Source organism: Herpailurus yagouaroundi, unplaced genomic scaffold (genome assembly GCF_014898765.1).
Source record: "Herpailurus yagouaroundi ecotype Mexico unplaced genomic scaffold, PumYag 217, whole genome shotgun sequence".
NCBI lineage: Eukaryota > Metazoa > Chordata > Mammalia > Carnivora > Felidae > Herpailurus > Herpailurus yagouaroundi.
Genome location: NW_024412448.1, coordinates 4,642,414 through 4,664,310, shown reverse-complemented (window position 1 = coordinate 4,664,310; position 21,897 = coordinate 4,642,414). Strand labels below are relative to the sequence as shown.

The 21,897-nt window shown below is 51.5% G+C and overlaps 1 protein-coding gene across 2 annotated transcripts in view; it reads right to left on the bottom strand.

Moving 5' to 3' along the window:
• Positions 1-21,897, bottom strand: part of RPTOR (regulatory associated protein of MTOR complex 1) — a 350,527-nt gene that overhangs the window by 269,368 nt on the left and 59,262 nt on the right. Inside the window, exon 2 of one of the 2 annotated variants that reach the window (XM_040456616.1) lies at positions 3,174-3,276. The exons of the other annotated variant lie outside the window; for it this stretch is intronic. Within the exon in view, the coding sequence (XP_040312550.1) occupies positions 3,174-3,276 (103 nt within the window). The remainder of the gene's footprint in view (positions 1-3,173; positions 3,277-21,897) is intronic. 2 annotated transcript variants of the gene reach the window in all.

Below are 21,897 nucleotides of genomic sequence, written 5' to 3'. Positions count from 1 at the left end.
CCGGGGCCTCCGTTTCTAAATCCGGATGCCGCCGACAGCACCTGGGCTCGCAGGCGGTGTGGCCCATCAGGGGAAGGGCCGAAAGAACAAGCCGGAAGTAAGGAGGCACTCAACAGTGGCGCCAGACGAGGGCCACGTCAGCCGGTGGGAACAGGGCCGGCTGGCTAACCCGGAAACAAGCAGAGCATCAACACAGTCAACGGCGACACTGGACCGTGACCCACTGGGTTCACACCGGAGACACAGTCTGATGAGGAGCAGGCACTCAGCCAGCGCGCCTTCCCCCAGAACTGTCATTACTGACACAGCGGAGAGGGGGCACTCGCAGCCTCAAGTTCCGGCGGCACCCACCCCGTCGCGCCATAAGCGAGTCATAAGCGGTAACGGGACACGTCAAAATCACGTGCCACCTGACAGATGCCGTGGGAGGAAGGCACATCTCTTCTGCGACACTCCCGAAGAGGCACTGCCAAAACTCGGTCCTGAGGAAACACGGGGACGGTGTCCTATACACAGCCTGGGATCCTCTGGGCGTCAGGTCACAAGTGCCGAGCGAAGACTGGGGACCTGGTCCGGTTTGGATGAGATTAAATTAATGGCCACGCACGATGCGGAGTCAGGCCCTTGTGCCACAAGGGCATCCGAGACAGGTGGAGACCCACACACAGTCGAGGCCGACAAGGCAGCAGAGTGCCCACGTCCATCCCGATGGCGACGGCCGCGCTGGGTCACGCTCCTGGGAACTGTGCACTGGAACTCCCAGGCAGTGGTCAGCAGGTCAACAGCTTACTCTCGTGTGAAGCACAAAAAACGCCTTCTAGTTCTGTGTGCTTGCAACTTTGGGACTTTTTTCTCCTTTGTTTCCCCCAAAATAAAATCTTAACACGCACTGCTCGTGCCCCTGCAAGTTTGCTGAATCAAATCTCCAGGATTCTGCTTTCTCTTAGGCCATATTGATACAATCACCATCAGAAGGGCCAACCCTACCCAAGTTTAAATAAAGGTCAATGCAAAGTTTTTAGCTTAGAAAAGGCAAACAAGTCCCCTTGGGAGGAGCACTGGGTGTTATATGTAAGTGCTGAATCACCAGGTTCTATTCCTGAAATCGTTATTACACTGTATGTTAACTAACTTGGATTTAAACTTTTAAAACTAACAATAATAAATAAAAAAAATAATAATAAAAAACGGCAAATGCCCTTCTGAACTGAAAATCCACTGAAATTAGTACAGAGTAGATTACATTTCCTGAATCGCAGAAAAATTTTAAAAGCTCAATATAAAACATCTATTTATTTGTTGGACTTTTCATGGCAAGAAGGAAGCAAGGAATTATCTTCTTTTCCACTGACATTGTCTCATAAACACCCATCAAAGAGACTGTGCGAGGTAGGAAGGAGGGGCTCTTTTCGTTTCCTTCTTTGGGGGGGGGGGGAGCCTCCCAGGGAATCTAATAAAAGCCAAGGGTCCTCTCCTGGAAGGTGCATTTCTCTACTCAGACACCATCACCCACACAGTCCCGGGGAGTCCACCATCCCTGGGAGCTCACGGCAGGAGCCAGGTTGAGAAGCTTTGCTTTAAAAGCCCAACGTAAGAGCAGTTAAAGAGGGAGAAAATAGAACACAACTGGCGAAATCCCACTCTGAGAAGGGGTAAGTGAAGGAAACAGTCAGTGGTGGCTAATAAGAAGTCAATTTCAGCGGCACAAGCACCAGGACGTGGCAGAGAGCCAAGAAGGCCTCTAGGGAAATCAGCGACGGAAACCGCAACTCTGTCCCTGAGCGTGGGGGACGAGAGGCCTGGGCCGCACGCGGGGAGGCTCTGAGACAAAGACAGTGAGACAGGCAAGTAAAGTGGGAAAAACAACTCCTTTTTCAATTCAGAATAGAATCTAGATCTCCCCGGCTACCGGAAGGTAGGACACCTCTCATCCGCCACCCCCGGCCGGGGGGGGGGGCTTTCCATTAGCAAAAACAGGCACTAAGAGAGACCTCTTGTCAAATCCAAGCGGCACAAAGCCAGCTTTCAAGTAGCAGAGGAAACCTGTCATTTGTAATTTCTGTTATTTAAAGTAGATGAAGACAATTTCTGCTCTTGCTGAGGGATGCAGAAAGCTGGGGGAGGGGGGTGCTGCCCCCAATCTTATCAAAAAGAGAAAGCCAAACACTCAAAGTGGAAACAGAGAAAAACCCACACTTCGCTGTTAAATTATGCCAAAATTTAGAGAAGAAATAATACCCAATTCACTACCAGCTCTTCCGTAAAACAGGAAAGACGGGACTATTTCTCAACGCATTTATGGCACCGGCTTCATCTTGCTACCAAAACCGTGTAAGTGTGTTGCAAGAAAAGAAAACCAGGAACCAGTATCACTCATGAACACAGACGCAAAATTCCTCCACAGCAGCAATCGAATCCACCAATATATAAAAAAGATAACACAAGTGGGGTTTATTCCAGGAATTCAAGGTTGGCTCAACAACCAAAGTTCCATCAACGCAACTCACCATGTCAACAAACCAAAAAAGAAAAGCCTGGTGATTGTCTCAAAAGATGTCAGGAGAGTATTTTGTAAGATTCAGCATTGACTGTTGACAGGAACTCTGAGCAAACCAAGAAGGAGTATGCGGAGTAGTGAGAGCCCACTGTTCTCTGCCCGCGAGGAGAGTGAGTGAAGGCAGCGGGGCTCCCATCTCCCTTCCACACTGAGCCACGCGGCTCTGGCCACGCCTTCCATCCTCGCCTAGATCTGCACACAGATCACAGTCACTCCATTCTTTTAAAAGTGTACGTAGCCACTATCATGTGCCAGATATGGGCAAATTCAAGGGCGCCTGGGGGGGCTCAGTCAGTTAAGCTCTGTGCTGACGGCTCAGAGCCTGGAGCCTGCTTCAGGTTCCATGTCTCCCTCGCTCTCTGCCCCTCCCCTGCTCGCGCTCTGTCTCTCTCTCTCTCTCTCTCTCTCTCTCTCTCTCTCTCTGTCAAAGATAAATAAACATTAAATTTTTTTTTTTTTGTTTTAAAAGAAAGAAATGAAATGAAACCCTCAGATTCACACAAACCAGTGCCAGCCTTCCAGGGACCTGACCGGTGGAAGGCAAGGCCAGCCCAGCCCAGAGCCCCTACAGGGACCTTACCCGCGGGCCAGGAAGGAGGGTGAGGGGCACACTTACCGATCCAGCATTCTAAACGAGCACAAGGGGTGGTCTTCACCACGTCTGGAGGGTCCACACCGACATTCAGGCACAAAACTAAGGCAACACTGACTGTCTTCATCTAAAAACACAATAGAAACAACAAATATTTCAAAATGAGTGCCCTTGATGCACTTTTCCAGGCTTCAGAAATGTTCCCAGAACACATGAAGCCCTGCCCCACCACTGGCCTCTCCAGCCATCTTTCCATTCACCTACAACCTGTGCTGCCCCGGGGGTGCTGCAGGAGTAACTGCCTTCTTCCAGAAGCTTCAGAGTAAAGTGGGCACTGGGCACAGAGTAAAGTGGGCACAGAGTAAAGTCGGGGGGGGGGGGGCCGGTTGCAGCGGGAGAGGCTTCCACAGGCCTCCCTCCTTATACTACATTTCCAGAAACAGAATTAGTTCACTAAAAAGTATTAAGGCATTTGATACATTCTGCCAAGATCCGTTCCAAAACTCTGCACAAATTTATGCTGTGACCAGGTTACGCTATTCCCATTACTTGAAATCATTAATCATTTGATGAGAAAAATCATCACACTGATTCAGTGAGCATTCTTTCAGTATTTGTAACACTATTTCAAAGGTGTATTCATTATTTGTATCTTTTATCTTTTGTAGATTTTCTACTCACGTTTACGCTACTATACCGTCATTAGGCAACCGTTTCTGATTGATTTCATGTGCTCTTTTCATATTAAAGACCACATCCACATTATTTGTTGCAAATACTTCTCTAGTCTGGCGTTTACCCTCTGATTCATTCTCTGCTTCTTGACATGCAAAACCTTGGGTCTATCCTCTGATACAGCTTCCTGCACACCTGCTCCTTCTCCAGCAGCCCAGTATTGGAAACACCCCGCCCACCCAGCTGCTCAAGCCAGAAACCCAGAACTTGCCCTTCAAACATTTACTGAGCACCTGCTAGGTGCCGATCGCTATTTGTAGGTGGTGAGGATCCATCAGGAAACACAAATCCCAGCAGGGGCGGTGGGGTATCGTTTCAAAGAGGTGAGAGGGCTCCGAGTGGAGTCACCAGCCTTGACCCCCAGTGCTGAGCACCAGAGCCCACCCTCGACTCATCCTGCCTCCTAAGTGCCTCCTGCACCTGCTTCTCCACCAGCCCCGCTCCCAGCCACAGCTTCCCTGGCCTGGAAGGCGGCCCTTCCCGCTCCACCAACTCTGACTCCCCCTTGCTGTCTCAGTGCCCACAAACGGCCATTTCTCGGGGAGGTTTGCCCCCACATCCCAGCAGGGCAGCACCACCATGCACGGCGTTTCCTGCTGGCAGAGCTCTCTGATGAGGCTCCCCAACCCAAGAGGAGAGTGGACCCACGTGTGTGCCCGCACCTGGCCCAGACCTGGGGCTCAGGAACTCCCTGCTCACTGAGGGCCTACATGGATTTCTTCCAGTGTTTTACTGTGTTTTACATTTAACCCTTCAAGCCATCTGGATGTTACTGTGGTATATGATACAAGACGAGAATTAATTTTCTTCTCAAAACACTAGTCGATCATACCAATTCTGTTAAATAATGTCCCCCTTGGGGCGCCTGGGTGGCGCAGTCGGTTAAGCGCCCGACTTCAGCCAGGTCACGATCTCGCGGTCCGTGAGTTCGAGCCCCGCGTCGGGCTCTGGGCTGATGGCTCAGAGCCTGGAGACTGTTTCCGATTCTGTGTCTCCCTCTCTCTCTGCCCCTCCCCCGTTCATGCTCTGTCTCTCTCTGTCCCAAAAATAAATAAACGTTGAAAGAAAAAAAAAAAAAATTTTTTTAAATAAATAAATAATGTCCCCCAGGAGCGTCCGGGTGGCTCTGTTGGTTAAGTGTCTGACTTAGGCGCAGGTCATGATCTCACAGTTCATGGGTTCGAGCCCCACGTCAGGCTGTCAGCCGGTCAGCACAGAGCCCGCTGCGGATCCTCTGTCCCCCTCTCTCTGCCCCTCCCCAACTCACACTCTCTCCCTCTCTCAAAAACAAATAAACATTTTGGGACACCTGGACAGCTCGGTCAGTTAAGCATCTGACTTCGGCTCAGGTCATGATCTCACGGTTCGTGAATTTGAGCCCCAAGTCAAGCTCTGTGCTGACTGCTCAGAGCCTGGAGCTGCTTCGGATTCTGTGTCTCCCTCTCTTTCTGCCCCTCCCCTGCTCACGCTCTCTCTCTCTCTCTGTCTCTCAAAAATAAACAAATGTAAAAAAAGGTTTTTTTAATAAATAAACATCTTTAAAATAATAAATAAATAAATAAAAACAAGAATGTCTCCCAGACTCACGGGTTTGTATGATTCCCTTAGCATATATAAATTTCCAGACAGACAAACCCTACTGCAGGCTAGCTAACTGAATTTATTCCCTTATCCCATCAATCAATACTTCTACTACACTGATTTAAATCATTTATCTTTGCAGCACTTTACGATACTCGGGAGGGCTAGGTTTCCTTCCTCACAATTTTTTTTAAACTTTTACTTAGTTATTACATCTATATTCATCGCTTTCCCCCCCCAAGTTAATCACTTATTCAATTTTTTAATCCCATAGATACTTTGATTAAAGTTGTATTAAACTGCATATTGGTAACATTGAGTATTTTAAATTGTCTTCTTTGATCCAATAACTCCACATGAGAATTTGTCATAGAAAATACAAAAAAGGATAATAAAGGGGAAATCTCTATGTGTAAAGATCTTCTTCACAGCATTTCTTATCACGGAGAACACGTGGTGGATATGACCTAAATTTTAAGCAAATAAGGGAATGTTTCAGCACACCATCATATTCTCCTAACAGAATGACTCTTAAATTCTTATAATGTTAAATGAACAAACATTGATTCAAGATGCCACGGGTGCCAGGGTGGCTCAGTTGGTTAAGCGTCCGACTTCTCGGCTCAGGTCACGATCTCGCAGTCTGTGAGTTTGAGCCCCGCGTTGGGCTCTGTGCTGACAGCTCGGAGCCTGGAGCCTGCTTCGGATTCTGTCTGCCTTTCTCTCTGCCCCTGCCCCCCTCACACTCTGTCTCTCTCAAAATTAAATAGATATTAAAAAAATTTTAATAAAAACAAAATGCCAAAAAAAAAATCACGTTAAACATATAAATTAAATTTGGCAAGTGGCAACCTCCCCAAGGGTCCATTTTTCTATACAGGAACACAGTGTATTTCTCCATTTAATTGAATCTCTTTTTAGCATTTCTCAGTACTGTTTTTTTTTTTTTTCTTTTTTAGTTTTCTTCACCAATCAGTCCTACACATTTCTTTTACGATTTTTCCTAGACATGTCATGGATGTTTGGGGGACACGTGCTTCTATCCGTGTATTTTCCCCATTGTGGTCTCGTGGTGGCCGTGGACACCTTCCCTCATCACATTATTAAATTCCTAATTAAATGTAACTGCCTCTTGGTGATCCTTGACCCGCATTGTAGGTTTACAAATATGCCGTCTACAAATGACGAGTCTGTCTCATCCTTTCCAATGGATTGTTCCTCTTTTCCCGTTTCGGGTCTCGGGCACTGCCCACAACCTCCAAAACAGAACTGCCAGCGACCAGGGAACATGGCAGTGGTGACCGTCACGCTGGTTTTAACACGACGCACGAATGGTTTATCATGAAGACCACGGCGGCAACTCACGTGGAACACGTGTCACCTGCTTCCGGGCGACGGGACTTCGCCGTTACCAAAGGCCTCCCGGCAGAAGCAGTAAGGCACCTGTTTCCACAACCCAAAAAATCCAAAGAGGACTTCTGCCTTTTACGAAAAAAGCAGGAAGCGCAAGTGAGTCTGGAGTCGGACCTGCAGCAGGCCGGGCGGCGGTGGGAGACACACGCGGTGTCTCGGGGCGGCCGGCCGGAGCTGGGAGCTGTGTCTGTGCGTGTCTGGGCTTCTCCCCCATTCAGTCTGCATCGTTAGCAGCACGTGTCCCTAAGGTGGCAGAGAAGCCTAAGAGGGGTCACGGGGGGGGGGGGGGGGGCGCGGCGGGGGTCTGGGAATGCCCAAAGTTGTTTTCCGCAGGAATCGATGGTAACTGCTTCCCCGCTTCGCACCATTTCGGCTTAGAAAAGGTTTCGTGGGGGCGCACTATTTTCGGGTAGCAAGGAAACCCATAGGATCTTTATTTATCGCATCAAGAGAAGATCCCTGTGTTCAAACAGAATTTAAAGTGTGTGTGGGGGGGGGGGTAGTATTTAGTCTTAAAAAAAAAAGTACTTATTAATGACAAATCACTTTCTCTTTTTTAATTTTTTTTAAACATTTATTTATTTTTGAGACAGAGAGAGACAGAGCATGAACGGGGGAGGGGCAGAGAGAGAGGGAGACACAGAATCCGAAGCAGGCTCCAGGCTCCGAGCTGTCAGCACAGAGCCGGACGAGGGGCTCGAACTCACAGACCGCGAGATCATGATCTGAGCTGAAGTCGGCCGCTTAACCGACTGAGCCACCCAGGTGCCCCGACAAATCACTTTTTAAAGAGATTGTACCCCTGCCTCCAGAGAGAGACATACTGAAGAGAGCAGTGTCTTCCTGGAGACACAGGCCAGAGAATCTTCTTGTTATGAACCTTAAAAAAAAAAAAAAGGTCCCTTCGTCTGTTGTCAGGAGAAAGGGCAGAAAATCAATCAGACAGTAACAATATTGTTTTTGTTATTCATTTTCCAATACGTAAGTGATCAGCTTCAGCAATCCCATACAGTTGATCAATTATCTTCTAGCAAACTCAGCCTTTGAGGACAAGCCGCTTAGAACCAGAAGTTCCACGGAGACATCAGTGTGGCCTTCCTGCGGCCACAGTGACTCACACTAACGGCCGCCCCACAGTATCTTTATTTATTTATTTTTTTTTTTAATTTTTTTTTCAACGTTTATTTATTTTTGGGACAGAGAGAGACAGAGCATGAACGGGGGAGGGGCAGAGAGAGAGGGAGACACAGAATCGGAAACAGGCTCCAGGCTCCGAGCCACCAGCCCAGAGCCTGACGCGGGGCTCGAACTCCCGGACCGCGAGATCGTGACCTGGCTGAAGTCGGACGCCTAACCGACTGTGCCACCCAGGCGCCCCTACCACAGTATCTTTAAACCCAGGGGCTCCCCCGTGCTCCCAGGGCCCGGCAAGGTGGGGACTCACACCCTGCAGCGAGTTCCCAGCTGCTTCGCTCAGTCAGCCCCGGGCCCGGCGGGAGGGAAGCCCTCCTCGCAGAAAACCATCTACCTCCACGGATCGGGTCCCTCTAACTTTCAGAAAGACTGTCTGCCCCACTGTGGCAGCCCAGCTGGTCCCCACAGTCTTATGCTGTCCTCAGTCTGCAAAGGGCACACACTCCTCAACCGTTAGTCCCTTTCATGAAGCCCAGTTGAGGGAACGACACTCCGTGGGCTGCTTTAAGGGACAGCCAGCCCCAGGTGGGCACCCCTGGCAGCGGGCCTGCAGCCTTCCCCCCGCCCCTGGCCTCACGCCCCAGGAGGGCAGGGGAGAGCCCCTCTCGGGACATGTGAGCCTGCACGCCTCCCTCGCACGGCAGGGACTCTGGGCAGGCCTCAGGCTCGGACACTTCTGACCATTTCTGAGCGAGAGCTGCCTCCACTTACTCACGCTCACCCCCTAACAGGCCGCATCCAGTAGCCTGAGCTCTCCGGCCACCCTGATCCTCTCCTAAAGGGCCCTGCGCTGGGTGCTCCTGTCCCCACCGGTCTTCCCGCTGGATCTCCCTGGGGGTCAGGAAGGGAGTGCAGGATGAGGCGGGGGATTCATGCGGCACCCAAACATCCCCGATCGCAGCCCACCTCTTCCTCCAGCTGACCCTTGGGACACATTACATCCCCTCAACCTCTACACCTGCATTTAATGAGTTTCAAAACACAATTCTCGGTAAAATAATTGGACTTAATTATAAAATTACGTCTGAAGCTCTCCAAGTGCTTATGCAGAAATACTAGCGGAAGCCCAATCAATGGTCACCTTTTAGTCCCACGAGACACTAAAAGGGCCCCCACGTCCCCGTGCCTGCCACCAAGTACAGGCTTCATTAGTGACCAGACGCCATTTCAAGCGACAACTTCCATGAGGTCGCTTTACAGGTGACAGTGTGAAATTAATGAAGACACAGAAAGAAAGAACGTGATTCGTCCTTGCACACCCAACCCTACATCCTGAGCTATGCCTTTTTAAGAAAATAAGAAAGAAAGGTCCCAAAAATATATTGACACGAATTAGAAAAACGTTTTTGACCTAACCGATTTAATTCCACAAGTGGGCACAAGACATTAGCAGTAAGTATCCTTAAGGCAATCAAATGTGTCTTCTGCTCCCCTGCAAATCTTAATAGTGTTCGCCTGATTCCAAATGTGGTTAAGTTCTAAGTTCTTAGCTATACCCCAAAGTGCCTTTTAGGTATTTTATTTCCATTTCCCATTCCAAAAGTTCCAGATTGATGTTTTTTAATAATACAGTTATAGCATTAAGAGAACGTAAGGGCTATTACATTTAATGTGCCAAAACTTGCATAACGGTATATAAAATAACCATGTTGAACTTTGAAACATTTCTTCTCCAGTGCAATATAACTGAAGATGACACTTCTATCCCCGGAGGCTAATTCTGAATTTGAAAAGTTATCCTTCTGAGAAGCTGTAAAACATTAAGTGATCGTTGAAAGTGTGTGACCGCTGTTCATTCCAACCTGTCCTGAGCAACATCCTCACCCTTGCAGTGAGAGGTGGGTACGGACGAGCTCATAGGCCCGAGGACTTCTCCAGTCCTCAAGCTGCACTCCAGGACGAAGCTCGCCAGCCGTACAGAAGCACCCCTACAGGCACGGAGCAAGCTGCCATATGATTCGGGGCCCAGCCCGAGGGCCTCGAGCACACCCTGGAAGTGAGGTGGGAGAGGCTGGGGACTCCCCGGCGATGGGGACCGGTACCCGGCACCACCTGTAGGCCTGGGCAGTGCCCGTGCAGTCCTCTGGTGCCAGGTTTGTTTGGAACTTCAAAACTTCTCAGACTTACGAAAGAATAATATGGTACACAGCTCCCGTCTCATGTAGCACACCCAGAAGGGTCTAGAACAACATTCAGTATCCAAACCATTAAAATTTCTGCAGTGAAATGCCCAAATATCCACTATCTGTGCAATAAAGACTATCGACAACCTCACACTAGGTCACATCCACTTTGCCACAAGATGAGCTGTGAAAACCTTTGTGCTCAGAGCCTGCTGGATTCAGAAGCTCAGATAAGCGCCTGTGGACCCCGACACCACCCCTGCTTGAAAGCCCCCGGTACACCCAAGGGCCTGTCACCTCACCGATTAAAAATACATGACTGCCTGCCACCACCCAAAGAACTCAAAACAAAATCACACGGGTTCCTTTATCTGTTTCCTCCTACTGAACTAACTTGATAAACCACATGTAATTTAAAAGATTCAGTGGATGGAGCGGTACAATCAAACCTGAACGTGGGTTCGCGGGCTCACGTGCAAGGACACCCAAGCTGTTCTGCAGAATGAAGAAAGCACGTCATGCTCCACTGGCCAATCCTGCTTTCCGCTCCCCATACTGACAGCTGTGACTCACTGGTCCCCCCCACCCCCCAACCAGGCCCAATGGAAAACAAACAGGAAGCAAGACTGGGGTTTGCCACAACATTCACTATCCCCTGCTCGTCTGAGGCAAAGCCACCCAATCCCCAGCAGTGCTCGTTAAGCTTCAGAGCATCAAGGAAAACTTTGAGCAGAGCTGAAGCCGCACAAATTCATAATTTATAAAGGAAGTCAGTCAGAAACTGGAACGTAACGGCAAACAGAGCAGACACACCACGGGGCTTGGGGTGGGGGGGAGCACACAAAGCAGATACACCACAGGGCTGGGGGGTGGGGGGGTGTCAAGTTGTTGAAAAAAAAGGAAAACAGGTTTGGCTCCTAACTCCCGTCTGGAAGACCGCTAGAAAGAAGGAAGGGCCAACCTGGCAAGAAGCACATCAAATGGACTTTCCGCAGCCCAAACCTGCAATACAGCACAAGAACACCCCCCCCCCCCCCCCCCCCCCCGCCCAGCAGCAACCAGGAACCTGGGGGCCCCCCCCGGCTGCATCCTCCTGTTTCAGCAGGAACCCGAGCCAGGGCGGCTCCTGAACTCAAGAGTCCGCTCGCTGCCCTCCTCCAAAAGCCTAATTGAGGCTTCAGCTCTCTCGTGTGAGGCTAAATTCTGTCCGAGTCTCCCTGCTTTTAAAGTCTGCGTCCACCACTACAGAGCAGGCTAATGCAAGGGGAAGAGACAACAGGTAGCTTTCCGACAGGGAACATCAGAAAGTCGTGTCCGTACCCGCCACCGCGGGCGCCCCCCCCCCCCCCCCCCCGCACCCCCGGTGCCCGCCCCCCCCCCCCCCCCCCCCCCCACCGGACCCCGAGCGCCAGAGCTCTCCCTCCCGGCCCCTCCCACCCCTGCAGACCGCCCACCCAGGGTTCTGGGAGCAAGCAGCCTCCCCACATCACAGGCCTCTACAAATCAGATAAGAGATCTGCACACAAAATAGATTTGCTGCAGAGATCTTAACGGCTTTAAACAAACTAGAGATGTTCACGTGACTCCTTCGTGAACAAGTGGGCTTCCTGGTACCACCTCGGCCGCCACCAGGGACACCTGCGTGTGGGTCTATGGGCGACACACCCCGACCTAGTCTGGGAAGCCAACTTCAGGCACGAGGGAGCCAAGGGAGCGACAAGGACTTCCTGGCCTTTCTTGTAACCCTGCCCGGGGTGAAATTTTAAAAAGAAAATCCAATTAACTACCCAGTCTCCTTATCTAAGAAGTGAAAACAAAAACACTCCGTCACAGAGATTTACCATGAAGACATATACGCTTACACATTAACTCCAAGTAATTCAACAGTGTAAAGTCTAAGTATGCCAAACTTAAGTCTATTGAAGCCCACGGGTCTGGCTTGAAGGGCATAATTAAAAGGCGCGTGTTACAGGATGCCATCTGTTACACGGTGGAACAGGACAATGCCTTTAAAAACGTTATTTTCAGGTTGCACGACTCCGTTAGTGGGAAACGCTGGGGTTCGGAGCCAACGGCTAACAAAAATTTCTAGAGAATTCGGTGCAAAAGGGTGGTTTTACTAAAGCATGGGGACAGGACCCGTGGGCAGAAAAGGCTGCAGGGGGGCTGTGAGGAGTGACTGATTATACAACTTCAGGCTGGGAGAGGGTTAGGGACAGTCTCTAAGGTTATTTTGGAAGCAAGGTTCCCAGGACCTTGAGGGGCTAGCTGCTGTTAGGAAAAGGTCATTTATTACTGTTTGATAAACCTCAGCATGAGACGCTGTAGATGTATGTCAGGGGGCCATATGCTCGGAGGATGATTGCCAACATGTATCTTGGGGGTGGAGATAAAGGAAGTCTCGAAAGGAATTTTTATGTTAAAGGAGACTTATAGGATCTTGGGGAGGGTCAGGCTAATGTTAAGCTAAAATTGCCTTTGGCCCTGAGCAAATACTAACAGGAAGGCAGCTGAGCTCCTGGAGGGAGGTCACTCTGCCCCGCTCAGGGACTTGTCAATGGGGTGTGAGTTGTGAGGAAATGTCGTTTTTCTTTTGCCTTTCTTTGTCTCCCACATCAGACTCCGTGGGCAAGAGGGTAAACTCTGTAGTGCGTGAATTATATTTCAATAAAGCTATTAAAAAAGACGTACTTTCAGGGCACCTGGGTGGCTCAGTCCGTTAAGCATCCGACTTCAGCTCAGGTCATGATCTCTCATTTCGTGGGTTCGAGCCCCGCGTCGGGCTCTGTGCTGACAACTCAGAGCCTGGAGCTGGCTTTGGATTCCGTGTCTCCCTCTCTCTCTCTGTCCCTCTCCTGCTCGTGCTCTGTCTCTGCCTCTCAAAAATGAATAAATGTTAAAAAAAAAAAAAAAAGACCTATTTTCAAGGACCAGTAAGTGGCACGGGAGGCACCCAAACATAACTTGAGCAAAAAGAGGAAGGCACAAAACAATGTCCATAATTACTGTTCGAAATGTGTGAATCCACAGACGCAAAGGACACAGAATGAAACATAAGATGTCACAGGCGGTTTTGATCTCCGAGGAGTGCAAAGTGGATGATTCCTCTTTTCTTCTCTGTGCCTGGCCCTTCTGTGTGTGTATTTGCAAATTTTCCATAAACACATTATTTCTATAAGCAGGGGGACAGTTATAACAATGATTTAATGCAATAGTCAAGGACTCTGTGTATGTGTGTGTGTGTGCGTGCGTGCGTGCAATTTTCATTACATTCTGAAGACAGAGAGAATAGCTTGCTCGGCCAGCTGAAGCTTAGACTAGTATCCAAGGCAACGAGCGTGCTGGGATCTCGAGGGGAAATGCAAGGCAGGTGACAGGCGCTGAGCTCACGGAGATCCACGTTCTCAGTCTCGAGCATTCTTTTTTTGTTGTTTTTTGGGGTGTTTTTTTTTTTTTTTTTGAGCAGCAGGCAAAGTTTATTAGAGCATAAGATTAGAAAGTAGAAAGCAAGAATAGTATGAAAGCTCTTCACAGAGAGGGGACATCCCAAAGTGAATGCCCCCCCCCCCCCCGCATCCTAACCGAACCGAACACAGCCTCCTAATCAACGAACACCTGCCCCACCGAGTAAGTGCAGCAACGGCTCCCGTCCATCTGTCTCCGCGCCTTCCCGGTTTAGGACACAAGATAAAGCTCACTGCTAAAATTTCTTTCTTGAGAATGAGACTGTCCTTTAATAAGTGGATTGATTTCAAGGCGATGTGGAGATTTCTTTTGTTTGACCAGACACGGGGTCACGGCCCTTCTCCTCCCAACGTAAACTAAAAGCGGCAGCATCCCTGTGGGAGCGAGCCGTTCGTTCAGGACGGACTCTGCTCCGGCTCTTCCTTATCCGGCACTTCCTAAAAACAATCCCGAGGCAAACTACACAGAGCCCCCACCCTGGGGACACACCCGTGGTGGGCACACCTCGACAACAGGCATTTCACAACAGCCCCGGACGGACGCAGCGTGGGGCCGTTTTCTTCCACCCCATCCCGCTCACGGGCCCCGCAGCTCCCGGTGGAGGGCGGGGCGCACCTCGACGACAGGGGCCGGGGAGAGGGTCGCAACCCCGTGAACGCTGTCGGGCGGAACACAGCTCCTCGGGGCTCCCAGGAAGGCTACTTGCGTCGATGGCCAGCGCTGACTTGAGAAGAAAGGGAGGTCAGCCAGGAAGCTGCCGCCATAAAAGAAGGCGGCCCGCCCTGGGCGCAGCACGAAGGAACCACAAAGGAAAGAAACACCGATGTCAACAGGGGCTAGCGTGTGCCGCTGAGGGGTACCAGAGAGGCACAGGTCAATGAAAGGTCCTGCACGAAGACACTGCATACACGGAGTCACGCCTACAGGGAGGGGCACCTGGGTGGCTTGAGCGTCCGGATCTTGGTTTCGGCTCAGGTCAAGATGCCAGGATTGTGGGACTGAGCCCTGCGTCGGTGCTAAGCAAGGAGCCTGCTTGGGATTCTGTCTCTCTCCCTCCCTCCCCCGCTCACACCCTCTCTCAAAGTAAATAAACATGGGTGCCTGGGGGGCTCAGTCAGTTGAGCGCCTGACTTCACTCAGGTCATGATCTCGTGGCCCGTGGGTTCGAGCTCCGCGTCGGGCTCTGTGCCGACAGCTCAGAGCCTGGAGCCTGCTTCTGATTCTGTGTCTCCCTCTCTCTCTGGCCCTAACACACTCACATTCTGTCTCTGTCTCTCTCAGAAATAAATAAACATTAAAAAAAAATTTTTTTAATAAACTTAAAAGACACTCCCACAGGGAAAGAACGCGGCAGGCATCTGCTATCTGTGGTTCCCCATAATCTTTTTTTTTAAATTTTATTTATTTATTGAAGAGGGGGAGAGAGAGTGTGTACAAGCAGGAGACAGAATCCCAAGTAGAATCTGCACTGTCAGAGCGGAGCCCTGGCTTCGCAAACCTCACCTTCAGAAAGCAACGTCGGAACTTCCTCCATGACCCAATGATTCAAAGGAATTCTAAGTGAGAAATGACCACAGGGCAGGGCCACCGGTGGAGAGCATCTAAACAGAGGGGTGCCTGGGTGGCCTCCAAGCCTCGATTTTGGCTCAGGTCACAATCTCATCACGGTTCGTGGATCTGAGCACCGTGTCGGGTTCCATGATGGCAGCATGGAGCCTGCTTGGGGTTCTCTCTCTCCCTCTATCCGTCCCTTCCCTGCTCGCTCCCTCTCTTTCTCTCTCTCAAAATCAAAATAAACTTAAAAAAATCATAAACATGAAGTAACAATTATCAACATCGCAACTTGTCTCCAAGTCCTGCTGGTAGAGCGCGGCACGAACGTCCTCGGGACCGCCGGTGCTCAGCCAGCTGACGGCCAGCCCGGCGTGCGGCCAGGCCCACGGGCCGGGACCGCAAACCATGGACGCACGGTGCCACCCCTCCACCCACTGCCCGAAAGCAGGTGCAGGGACCTGAGCGGTGAGGCATCTGCCACAGCCTGCCGTTCTCTGTCTACATTCCTCCTCGACACTCCTGCAACTCCGCCTAAAATGTTTTGTCTCCAACATCCTCTGTCTGCTCTGCTCTGCTCTGCTCTCAGAAACCATCGCAGAAACACGCAATGCGCCCCAGCACCGAAGGGCCACGTCTCACCACCTCGGTGCCTATGGGAACAACGCAAAGCCTCACCTACAATGTGTCTGCAAATGCGGTGGGTTTTCTGCTGACAGCCAAGCCTAAGGGTCTGTCCTGAAGGAGTCATGAAAATCATTCATGATCCCAACAAAATTTATTATTTAGAAGCCAAGGAAGGCGCCTGGGGGGCTCAGTCGGTTGAGCGTCCGACTCTTGGTCTCAGCTCAGGTCATGATCTCACAGTTCGTGGGTTCCAGCCCTGAGTTCGGCTCTGCACTGACAGCTTGGAGCCTGCTTGGGACTTTCTCTCTCTCCCTCCTTCTCCGGCCCAACCCCACTTGTGCACACACATGCCTGCTTGCACACATGCACACATACACACACACTCTCTCTAAATAAATAAATAAACATAAAAAAAAAAACATAAAGCAAAACCAGTTTCAAAAAGGAATGTTATCTTTCAGGGAACATTTCAAACATGAATCACAGCAAAGCCTCTGAGCCACTGAAGGCCAGTCCCTTCCCCAGGGAGGCCACATCGCCGTCCCCCTGCCGACCGACCGGGCCACTCAGACCGCAGCACCGGGCTCACGAGCATTGACTCGTGGGTGGCCCCTCTGGACCGTGGGTGCGTCCACCTCACCTGGTCACCTTTGAAGCCCGGGCCCTGGGCCCCCTGCTGACAAGAGGAAGGCCCTGGGTGAACACGGGAAAGAGAGAGGGAGTGGGAAGCTGTTTCAGAAGCCAGACGGCAATCGCGGCCCACACAGGACCCCAGCAGTGCCCCCGCGGACCCTCCATCAGCACCGGGAAGAGAGTCAACGATCTCCTCAAGTCCTGGGACAGGAAATCCAGCTAGCACAGCCAGCCCTGGGGACAGACGAGCGTGGGGACGGACACTTCATCTCCTTCGCAGCCGCCGACACAGATCGCAGGGCCCCCCTGAAATCTTCCCGCCATTCCAAGAATGCTTCCCAGTGTGAAACCACAGAGAATCACCTGGATCCAATCGTTGTCGGAAGCGTCCGCGCAGAGATGCTATCGCGTATTAAACGTAAGCACAAAAGGGAAGGCATGAGAGGCTGGAGTCTAAATATTCATTTCAAACATCCTCCTCAAACATCTGGGGCATCAGAGGTAGTCAGGGGTCCAGGGGATGCCAGGATAGGGCTTAGCCCTCGCCCTGTCTCACAGAAACAGAGACTTCAAAGGAATGGAGACAGTCAGCCTGAGTCTGGACAGACAATTCACAGGCCAGCTGACATGCCAGGCAGCGCAGGGTCACAGGAGCAGAGGAGGGGAGACGCACGGGCTCCCCGGGGGGACAGAGCCCAGGCTAGCTGAGTGCCATACCGAGGGGGTGTGCTTCACTGCAAGAGTGGGGTACACAGGCAATCCCTGGCCCTGGGGTGCTGTCGTGAGGTTTCTGAGCTGCGAAATTTGAGGTGCTTTTAGTTCCTTTTTTAAATACACATATGCACTAATATACATTGTTTTGCCCTTAAAACTTCCACCCACATTTTGCAGCATTACATCTTTGACAATGATTTTCAAATCAGTTTAAAAAAAATTTTTTTTTTAATGTTTATTTTTTGAGACAGAGAGAGACACAGCATGAGCAGGGAAGGGGCAGAGAGAGAGGGAGACACAGAATGTGAAGCAGGCTCCAGGTTCTGAGCTGTCAGCACAGAGCCCGACGCAGGGCTCGAACTCACAAACTGTGAGATCGTGACCTGAGCCGAAGTCGGATGCTTAACCGACTGAGCCACCCAGGCACCCCTAAAAATTTTTTTTTAATGTTTATTTATTTTTGAGAGAGAGAGAGAGAGAGAGAGAGTGTGTGCGTTGGTGGGGGAGGGGCAGAGAGAGAGGGAGACACAGAATCCGAAGCAGGCTCCAGGCTCCGAGATGTCAGCACAGAGCCCGACGCGGGGCTCGAACTCACGAACTGTGAGATCACGACCTGAGCCAAAGTCGGACGCTCAACCGACTGAGCCACCCAGGCGCCCCAATCAGTTTAAATTAAAAGTTCAAAGAAAAGCACTCCTATCATAACAGGACACGGGCTTCAGAGAAAAACAATCAGTCACAAAGAGAAAGCTGGGAATCAGAATGGCTTCAGAAATCTCAAGTGGAAGGAGAGCAAACCAGATTTCCAACCTAGAGTTTCGTAGCTAGACAATCGATTAAGTGTGATGACAGAATACAATTAAGACTCTCATAAACAACCCGCGCTCTTTTTAAATGATAGAGAATTGTGTACTAAGTTAAAAATGGACTCACTAATGCAATGGGACGTGAGCAACAGCATCCTGGCATCCCGCCAGACGACAGGCTTGACCCAAACATAACCGTGGTTCACTGTTGGACGCCTGGCTCCCGTGAAACGCAGGAGACAGAGAAGCAAGTGAAACGACGCCACGAAGAGACAATCAGCAAAACCTAAGTGGGAGACATTCTCCAGCACAACGCCTGGACCCTTCTGCAAAATGTCAACGTTGTTCTAAAGAAAAAAGGTTCTTGATTCGGAAAAGATAAAGGAGCCACAAACCCTTGTAACGGGTCACAAAGTGGCTGGAGGAACGTGGGCACAGAGCAGGCACCCGACGACAAAGAGAACGCCGCACGGTGCACAGGAGTGACCACGGGGGCAGGGTGGGGTGGGAGGATGTACGCGAAGAAGGGTGCCGAGTTCAGGAGGAAAGAGTCGTCGTGTGTCTGCTTTCAAATGACTCAAAACACACAACAGTGTGAGGGAAAACAGCCAACACGGCAAACTGGAAAGGACGGCTGGATCTAAGCGGAGGACACGGAGCCGTGCGTCACCCTGTTCTTTCGACTCTCCCGGCTGGATGACAGCCTTTCGGAAGAAAGGCCTGGAGAAAACAAGGAGGATCGCAAGAACCCAAGCAAAAATACACTCTGTTGTTTGATCCTCGTGTCCACGAAGGGACAGTTTCCAGACCGTTACGATGCCCAGACTGTGCACACTTCCGTGCCACGCCAGACCTCAGCAGGAAGAGCAGAGGGGCCACAGCACCCCAACACCAGGAGTGTTTTCCGCCTTTCTTGCTAGCCTGGGTTGTTGGCATGCTGGCACCTTCCGTCCAAATCCAAGCCTGTGTCCAAGAACCTTCTGGGTTTTCCTTCAGGAGTGAATTCTAACATGTCGACGAAGCAGTGCTCCCTCTGGCCTCCTCTTTATCAGGGATACAGGATGCTCCTTCCGGGAGGTTCTGTCACTGGCCCGGTGACCCCCTCGGGAAGGTCCACCTCGGGCTCAGCCCTGTCAGTGACAGCTGCCAACAAGGACCCCCCAGGGGTGCAGCCCTGAGACCACCACCTGCCACCCTCTCCCCAGAGGCTTCCTGGCAGGCACCTGTTCCCTCCCCGCACCATCACCTGGCCACGCGGCCCACGGGGCAGCCGGCACTGCAGCCTCGCCACTTTTTCATTACTAGTCAAGTAAATGAAGCCCACCGAACCCTTCTTACTCACAACGACAGACACGCTTGCTCACTTTAATGAGCCACGGTTACTGACAACAATGGGAACATTATACATCACAGGAACAGAATTCAGAAATGTTTTCTGTCTATACATCATTATGTTGTATAATTGAGCTTTTGCTGCACGTACCAGGAATAGTAAATGTTTTACATTTTGCTGAGCTGACTGTATAATGAAAGTAGTAAAACTGAACAGATAAGTGGTGGGGAGCAGGAGGTGGGGAGCGGAGAAGGGTTGGAGGAAGGGGAGAAGGGGGAGGAGTGGGGAAGGAGAAGGGAAGGAGGAAGTAGGGGAGGAGGAGGAGGAAGAGAAGGTGGAAGAGGAGAAGGGGGAGGGAGAAGGGGGAGGAGAAGGGGGAGGGGCAGGGGAGGAGGGGGAGGAGCAGAAAGGGGAGGGGGGAGGAGGAGGGGAAAGCGGGGGTGGGGAAGGTGAAAGAGGGGGAGGAACAGGGAGGAAGACAAAGGGGCGAAGGGGAGGGGAGGCCACCTCCCCCTCACAGTGTCTCCTCCTGCCCTGCAGCCCTCGGGACTGTCTCTGTGCCATCCTCCCCTCCCCGCACCCACCCCAAATCCGTCCTATGTGCATCACCCCTGCGCCAGCAAAAGGCACTGCTGATCACTCAGCTCTGAGACCTGGAGGCTTCACCCCAAGTCCCACACGTTGACCGCCAAACTGACGTCCACTTTGCACTTTCTTCACCCCCCCCCCCCCCCCCGTTGAGGCCTCAGCCTGTCCCTCCTCCAGGACAGCAGCGCATCAGCGACTGCCCCCCTCCAACCCGGCCTCCTCAGCCGTCTCCGCACAAACGCCACCCGTGCCCCGAACGGGGACGTCTCCGGAGGAACCCTCGCGGTGGCCTCCAGCCAGCGTGGTGTGGCCCTGCCCGATCTGTCACCCACAGGTGCCGCCGACCATCCCCGCCGCCTGGAACGCCCTTCGCTCCGCCGTCTGTGCCACTAACTCCTGAAAACCTCCGCACAGCCCGGCGACAGCTCTCGTCTGTCCTCCCGAAGCCCCCGACACTGTGGGAGCCCCACGTTGGATTCCACGTGGAGCACCGTGTGCCCTACTAGAGCACAGGGGGCAGGGCACCTGCTGGAGACAGGGACTCTTTACAAAGGACACGCGAGAACCACTCTCTGGGCATGATGACGTCACAGCACAGGAGCCTCCGCGGCCATCGAGAGCACACACCGCAGATGCTAAGTGTGTGCCAGAGACAGAAGTTTGAGAATCGCTGGCAAGGCCAGGGCCCGGGCCCCATGGTGGAGAAGAGCTACCCGGGCCCGGGGCTGCACGTCTGGGCACTCTGCACACAGAGCAGGCCCGTCCCAGGCTAGTTAGCATGACGACCGCGTCCCAGCTACCAACGGGGTAACGAGGGGTGGTTTCACAATTGTGTCCCATCTACTCCAAGACCCTATGCGTTTTAGAAAATTATGAACATCAGGGGCTCCTGGAGGGCTCAGTTGGTAAATGTCCAACTTCGGCTCAGGCCACGATCTCACAGTTCGTGAGTTCGAGCGCCGCGTCGGGCTCTGTGCTGACAGCTCGGAGCCCGGAGTCTGTTTTGGATTCTGCGTCTCCCTCTCTCTCTGCCCCTCCCCCTCTCAAAAATAAATAAACATTAAAAAAAATTTTTTTAAGAAAATTATGAACCCTAGAAACACCCACAGGTGTGTGAGAAATTGGCGTGCATGACAGAGGTGGCAAGATAAGGCCAAGGGGGTGGGGGATGCTCAACAGGCTAGAAGGGTCTACAGTCACACAAAGGGCACAGGAGGGAAACATGATGAGGTCGAGCACATCGACCCGTGAATCTCTCTCTCTCTCTCTCTCTCTCTCTCACACACACACACACACACACACACACACGTACACAGACACATGTACACACCCTGAATGCAGGTTTAGGGGAAATGTCCACCCAGACAAAGTACTAGCATCAATTCTGGGGTTAAAAGAGAGAAGAAATACTAAGAAACAAGACGAAAATACGAAAAAGAACTACGATTTCCAACAGAAAAAACTTGGACGGCCAACACACACTCACACCAAGAAATGCGGGACCTCCTCATTTCTCAGGGAAATCCACATCATGGGCCGGGAAGACCAGCCGCAAGTCCGAGAACACACAGTGTTAGCAAGGTTGTGGTCAGACGGGAGCCCTCGGACACTCCGGGACGCGGCGCGTCAGAGATCTTCCTCTCTGGAGAGAGTTCTGGCAACATGACCCACCTGGGGAACGCACACGCCCTACGACTCAGTCCCACATTCAGGTAGACAGCCTAGACAAACCCTCTCACCTAGCTTTAAGTCCGACCTATTTAAGCAGCGTGATAAAAAAAACTGTTTTCTTCCGGCGAACAAGGGTTTAACTGAGGGATGAATACGGGGGGCACTCGGACGTGAGGCACAGGGACACACAGCAAGCAGCACCCACGCGGGGCCGCGTCTCCGAGGGACCCAGACCCGTCCCAAGACTGGTGCCAGGGGACAAAATGTTCCCCAGTTCCTGTAAACAAGCAAAGCCAAAACGAATTTAACTTTAT